The sequence below is a fragment of the Penaeus monodon genome, chromosome 17 (genome assembly GCF_015228065.2).
Source record: "Penaeus monodon isolate SGIC_2016 chromosome 17, NSTDA_Pmon_1, whole genome shotgun sequence".
Taxonomy (NCBI): Eukaryota; Metazoa; Arthropoda; class Malacostraca; order Decapoda; family Penaeidae; genus Penaeus; species Penaeus monodon.
This window is the reverse complement of record NC_051402.1, coordinates 45,756,516-45,764,015: the sequence shown is the minus strand read 5'-3', so window position 1 is coordinate 45,764,015 and position 7,500 is coordinate 45,756,516. Positions and strand designations below refer to the sequence as shown.

Below are 7,500 nucleotides of genomic sequence, written 5' to 3'. Positions count from 1 at the left end.
GGAGGAAGAGGAGGAGGAGAGGGATGAGGATGAGGATGAGGAGGGGGAGTGGGAGGAGAAGGGGTCCCTCCGGGGTAGTGTGGGCACAGCGGACAGGGGGGGGGGGGTATTCAGACTCATTTTTAGACTGGTTTTCGAGTGCGGGTTTTTGAGTGCGTGGCGACCCCCGGCCTCTTCCCTTGACCTTATTTCGAGAACGTGAAGGCGGGTGATGTGATGGTATTTATTACCGGAAGAACAGCAAAATCTAGGGGGACAAGGAGGCCCTTCCTAATTCCGCATCTGTTAATTAAGCCTCGTGCATACCAAGTCCAGATACAGTCGTGCGACATTTGAGACAGTCGAACTACAGTCGCTCGACTATTGAGACAATCGAACTACAGTCGCGCGACTATTGAAACAACCGAGATACAGTTTCGCGACTATTGAGACAATCGAACTACAGGCGCGCGGCTATTGAGACAATCGAACTACAGGCGCGCGACTATTGTTATGTTATCTCTGGACGATATCGTAATTTGACACTTTCGCTCAGTTTAGTTCAGTGAGATTTGCGAACGCAGTTCTTTATATGTATTTCGTTCAGTCTATTTCAACCATTATGGGATCACCATTTCATCATTTCTGAGAGCTTACCGGACTGTCGCGAGCCATTGTCTAACATCCAGATTGAAAACGTTTGTAGCGATAAATTTGCAGGAAAAATAACCAAGTGAATAGCGGTCATACCGATGGACGAGTAGGTGTATCATGCATGTTTTAACATAAATATATATACGAATATATATATACATATATATATATATATATATATATATATATATATATATATATATATATATATATATGTATGTGTGTGTGTGTGTGTGTGTGTGTGTGTGTGTGTGTGTGTGTGTGTGTGTGTGTGTGTGTGTGTGTGTGTGTGTGTGTGTGTGTGTGTGTGTGTGTGTGTGTGTGTAAAGGCAATCAAATCTAAACAAATACGAATATCAATATGGATTTCGACATCACTCTACACTCTGGCCTCCGTTACATGTTTAACTCTCGTTTCTCATTATCGGCGTGAGACAAGGCACAAGCGAAACAGTGTGTCTGAATCGAAAGTCGCCGAATTATGTATCTTGGTGTGCACGAGGACGAGAAACAGATTCATTTAATTTTCTGAGATAACCGCCAGATAGAGACCATTCCGCCATTTTGCATCTTGTATTTCTTTTTTTGAGTTTTAGTTATTAAAAATTCTGTGGTACGTAGGTGCGTTGTAACGGTCCTCGCATTAAAAAAAATCTTTATTTTGTATAGCATTTGGTATTTAGGTTAACGTGCAGCCGTGGTAATGAACAAATTAGCAGAAAAAAGAAAAACGTTTTGGACGTGATGTCATCGAGTACAATAATTACTCTTTTAATTTCTTTGTTAATGAAAGTGGTTATAAAACTTGGGAAACTAAGGTTGCAATCTAGTTAATAGCTATCAGCTGACGTCACCATTAAACTACTCTTTGATTCTTTCTTGAAGAGAAGACCCATTATCCTTACCCATTATATCAAAAAGACAATACACACCAAACACCAAAACATACCCTTTGCTTTTTAATCAGTGTTCGTATCACAAAGGCTGATAAGACCTCACTCAACGCAGGCACAACAAACCTAAAAGACAGACGTAAACAAAATACAAATTCACCTTACCTATCATTTCTGGACCGTTGGCGTCGATGACATTGTATCCTAGCTGCTGCCCCGCCTTCAGGAATCCGTTGAGGAGGGGCGTGTACCACAGTTTGTCATCTACCGTCAGAGGACCACCGAAGCCATGGTAAGCAGCTGGGGAGGAAGGAACCGAGTTAGGTTCTAACACGTGAGGTATTGCATTCAGAATGAGAGCGTAGTGGGGAGGGATGTGTGTGTGTGTGTGTGTGTGTGTGTGTGTGTGTGTGTGTGTGTGTGTGTGTGTGTGTGTGTGTGTGTGTGTGTGAGAGAGAGAGAGAGAGAGAGAGAGAGAGAGAGAGAGAGAGAGAGAGAGAGAGAGAGAGAGAGAGAGAGAGAGAGAGAGAGAGAGAGAGAGAGAGAGAGAGAGAGAGAGAGAGAGAGAGAGAGAGAGAGAGAGAGAGAGAGAGAGAGAGAGAAGACTGTTTAAGTGAATCACTATTCTTATTTGAGCCTTATATGTCTGAAATATAATGTAACTACAAAACTTTTTCTTTTAATTCTGTAAGTTTATAATCAACGCACACATCCATCCAAAAATCCACCATTACATGCACCATCCATCCAAGCATACGAATCCACACACACAATCTCTCTCTCTCTCTCTCTCTCTTTCTCTCTCTCTCTCTCTCTCTCTCTCTACACACACACACACACACACACACACACACACACATATATATATATATATATATATATATATATATATATATATATATATATATATATATATATATATATATATGGTATATATGTTTTATATAATAACATAATTGTCTATATAAAATATGATACGTACGAAGTATTCATTAGACATGGAAATACTACTATCTCAATTCCCTTAAGATAGTAGCATTGAGACCATGTAGTAAAACTGGATTGCAATGAAAGTGAAGCTATACGTGTAACGCGATTTAATCTTATTTAAAAAAAAGAGAGAGAAAGAAAAGGAAACTGATACGGAATACGTCATCTCTTTCATAAAATCACGGCAGAATGATAACACAAAATGGCGCCATTTTGAAATTTATGAATGAAACGAGTAAAAACAAAACAAAAGCGGCACATCTTCGGCGCTCTTAGTTAATCAATTCAGAGTCACCAGAAAGACACGCAATAGATAATTTTCAGATTAGAAATATTATCACGTGTTATATATAAAAAAAAGAAGTATGACCAACATGACTGGCCACTTGACAACATGACAGGGGGGTGGAGGGGTGGAGGGGGAGGTTAGGTGTGGTTATGAACAAAACCGACAAACTTCAAATTTCCACTTTTTGAGTAGCGATATATTTTCAATATATTTAGACACTGTGGATGATATTGCTTTTTTTAAACTGATTTTCTATATATACGAGGTATCAGTAATCGTATTTTTTTTTACATTTGTTAATAAGTAGTGATGATGTGATGATGATGATGATAATAATCATATTGATGAATTTATTCAAAATACTGTATTTTTTATTGAAATCATAATACTACTAATCATTTTAATTATCATTATTATTACAGTTACCTTCATCATCACGTCCTCATAACCATCGTAATTACCATCATCCTCGTAATCATAATTTTTGATCTTAAAATCAGCATCATTTTTTATGGTTATTGCTATTACTTCCAATAATCCTTTCAAAATCCTTTTAAAAACGCCTGTAATAATAATGTAATAATACTAATCTAAATAAAGTGTCTCGTATTTGATGGTAACGCACTAAATTTATTATATTTTACCAAAGAATATATGAAAAAACTATTAGATATGAACTGAAATCTTTTTCATTTTCTCTCAAGAATCTTCCCAATTTTTCGTCATAGCACTCCCGTTAGCTTCATGCATGACGAACCCCGCGGAATGTATATTTCTTTTCAATGACGTAGGGTGTGTGTGTGTGTGTGGGAGGGGGGAGGTAACGAGGTAATATCAATATCAATACGCCCATGTGTCACTACCACTACGCACCTGAACTGAATGACTATCAAGAATTGCTTGCAGTGTTTGGGATGGGGAAAAAATACAGTTAGCTTTTGCCGTCATGCAGTGAAATGGAAAGCATTTGTGGCGTGTATCTGTTTTCGATATTTTCAAGGTTTCGAAAACACTGATTTCGGAAGTCTTCGAAAAAGTCTGGTGAACAAAATGGCCAAACACAAATCATTCTGTCCGTGTGACGTCGTGCATGGCAATGACCTGAGAGACTTAAGGAACACGTCTCTGCTCATTCATGGCAACGTCCCCCTCCTCGACGACGTGCATGACGGCGAAGGCGTGTCCGGCACCGCCACTGATAACAAAGAATTCAGCATCACGCCCACGAGAGGCGTGAGGAATGCCTGGCGAGAGTCGGTCCGGAAGAGAAATGCGCTCGCGGGGAGAGTGACTGCGTTTTGAATTACTGTTTCGAATATTAGGAGTTGCGAACATCTATAGATTAGGATCTATATCAAGAAATTGCTAGCTTTGCCTTCTGTGTCTATATAGAAATTGTTACTTTAAAACCCAATTAAAAATAATCCAAGAACTTAAATGTCACTAAATGTTAAGATGAAGCAATGGACACATTTTTCACTTCGATGACTTCGAGATATTTTCTTAACGCTCCAAAACTTCTTCCAGACAAACACATTTTCCTATTCTTTCTCCCAATACTCTCTTCGCCTACATATAATTCACACCATCATCTAATCTCCACACATATAAATACATATAACGCCCCTGACATCAACCAAGAGATCATTAAACACGGCAACTCCAAATACAAAATATACGAGTTGCAACCAAATACACGATCTAAGACTTACAACCAAATACACAGTCTACAAGCTGCGGATACCGAATGCCTTATTTCTTTGGAAGCAAACTTTCACTTACGCACAGGCCCGGCAGAACACGCAGTCACAAGCAGCGTTGCCAGAAGGTATAATAAGAACGTGCATCTCTACCCTGAGGGATTGGCTACTTTTTGCCTTGGGCCATTATTGACAAATGAGCTGGCGATATGTGTTATTGTATTGCGTCTCCTAACTCTAGCATCCTCAGACTATGAGTCAGTGAGGTAGAGATGACACAATGTATGATGCATATGTTATGTGGTCTACTAGAACAGAACAGAGAGAGAGAGAGAGAGAGAGAGAGAGAGAGAGAAGAGAGAGAGAGAGAGAAAGAGAGAGAGAGAGAGAAAAGAGAGAGAGAGAGAAAGAGAGAGAGAGAGAAAGAGAGAGAGAGAGAAAGAGAGAGAGAGAGAAAGAGAGAGAGAGAGAGAAAGAGAGAGAGAGAGAGAGAGAGAGAGAGAGAGAGAGAGAGAGAGAAATAACAAACAAAACACAACCCCCCGCTCTCCCCTCAAAAAAAAGCGTCTCGAATTATTCTTTCCACTGGATTCCTTATTTCTGCGGCCTCGGCAAATGACAGGGAAAAAGTGAAATAGTTCTTCAAGCTAGTTTTCGTCGCGGTTCAGAAGTAGGATGAAAAGCGGAGGACTTTTTTTTTTTTTTTTTTTACTATTTGTTTAAAAAGTCGTCTTTCACATTTTATATCCTTTAGCGAGTTTAGGAAACAAGACGAAAATGCAAATTTGTTATTGATAATGTTAGTACTTTTGTTGTTATTAATATTAACTTTAATTTATCTATTAACACTATCATAAAGTTATTTTGATCATTATATCACACCATCATTATCATCATCATTATATCGTTAATATTACTGGTACTACTACTGTTCATAATGATAATGATAATGAGGATGGTAATCATAAAAATGATAAATAGTAAGAGTAATAACAACGGCAATGACGTTTTTGATGTTGAAAAAAGTAATAATGATGATAATATTAATGATGACGATAACAATAATAATATCAATAATGATAACAACAACAACAATAATAATAATAATAATAATAATGATAATAATAAATATAAAAATAATAATGATAATAACAATGAAAACACTGATAATTATGAATACCATTATCATAACTTAATGTCCAAATATTTATACCTATTTTTCTCGTCAGTAGTTGGACTATATCAGGCTCCCGTTGACGTGCGTAACCCCTCGTGCTTGTCGTTCTAAATGCCAAGAATTATCGTACTGCGTTAGTAATCGTGCCGTATCAAGCGCTCTGGGGGAAACTTTCTATGCGAAATGAGGATGTTTTTTAAGGAGAAATACCAGATGAGGGAGGATAGATAGACTGATAGATAGGTGGGTAGATAAGAGTGACAGATAGATGGATTGTTAGAGGGGTAAATAGTAGCTGATTTGTTAGAAGGAAAGATGTGGTCGTTTGGATGGAAAGATTGGAAAAAAATATGTTAGCTAGAATGATTGAAGGAAAGGAATATACATTATAGGATGGAAAAATAAAACAAAACAGATAATAGGATAAACTATGGGACAGATGCAGTTCCCCCCCCACCCCAACAGAAGATGGCGTGGGAGACATTCTTGGGGAAAAAAGAGGGAGAGAGTGAACGGAAGAGGAAGAGGGAGAGAGAGACTGAAAGAACGGAAGAGGAAGAAGGGAGAATGGGTGATGATTAATACGATTTGGATTAGGGGTTAAGTGAGAAAGAGGTGGCAGTTAAGAGAAAGAAGAAAAAGAAGGAAATATGTTTGTGTATATCATATGTATGTATGTATGTATATATATATATATATATATATATATATATATATATATATATATATATATGTATATATGTATATATATATATATACATACATATATACATATATATACATATATATACATACATTTGAGAGCATTGGTTCGCATAATGATACAAATATCACTAAAAACTACAGAGGGCATTGCTAAAATAATAAGAACAAAACAATAGAAGATATGAGGAAAAAAAAAGACTCCACTCGACCTAATCACACGTCTTAAAAAAAAAAAAAAAAAAAAAAAAAAAAAAAAAAAAAAAAAAAAAAAAAAAAAAAAAAAATATATATATATATATATATATATATATATATATATATATATATATATATATAAATCTACATCACATCTACCACACATCTTTGTTTCTGAGAAAATCCATTTCCATTCCGACGCGGAAGTTAGCTCGCAAGATGGCTGCGAGCTGAATCACTGAAGCACATCTGCCAAGCGGGTAATTTTAACAGCCAAAGGAGGTCAGCGTGATTTCCAAAATACAGGAGGAGGCACTTGGGTGGTTTTCGTGTTATTGGGTGGGATGCGTCGCCCTCTCTATGGCTAGTTTGGTGTCCTAAATCGTTTTCTTTGGTTTGTAATTTGTGAATTTCTGTTTCCTGCTCGTCCCCCCCCCCGTAATTGTGTATTTTCTCTGTTAATTTGTTTGTTTGATTGTTTGTCTGTTTGTTTTCTTTCCCTCTCCCCCGCCTTTCCCTCTCTCTCTCTCTCTCTCTCTCTCTCTCTCTCTCTCTCTCTCTCTCTCTCTCTCTCTCCACCCTTCCCCTCCCCCCTCTCTCTCTCTCTCTCTCTCTCTCTCTCTCTCTCTCTCTCTCTCTCTCTCTCTCTCTCTCTCTCTCTCTCTCTCTCTCTCTCTCTCTCTCTCCTCCCTCTCCCCCCTTTCTCTCTCTCTCCCTCCCCCCCTCTCTCTCCCTAACTCCTCTCTCTCTATGTCTATTTATCTTTCCCTTCCTCTCCCCGTCTCTCATACACACATTCTCTCTATTTCCCTCTGCTCTACCATTACTCACCAACACATTTTACTCCCATGTCCTCAAAATGAGACAGTCTCACCTCTCACGCGATGACGCCACAACAGAAAACGGAAACATCCTTTT

General features: G+C 38.0%; 1 protein-coding gene across 1 annotated transcript in view; it reads right to left on the bottom strand.

The window, feature by feature from the left end:
- LOC119583394 (glucose dehydrogenase [FAD, quinone]-like) overlaps positions 1–7,500 on the bottom strand; it is a 25,404-nt gene that overhangs the window by 9,147 nt on the left and 8,757 nt on the right. Inside the window, 1 exon segment of the mRNA XM_037931862.1 lies at positions 1,692–1,826. Within this exon segment, the coding sequence (XP_037787790.1) occupies positions 1,692–1,826 (135 nt within the window).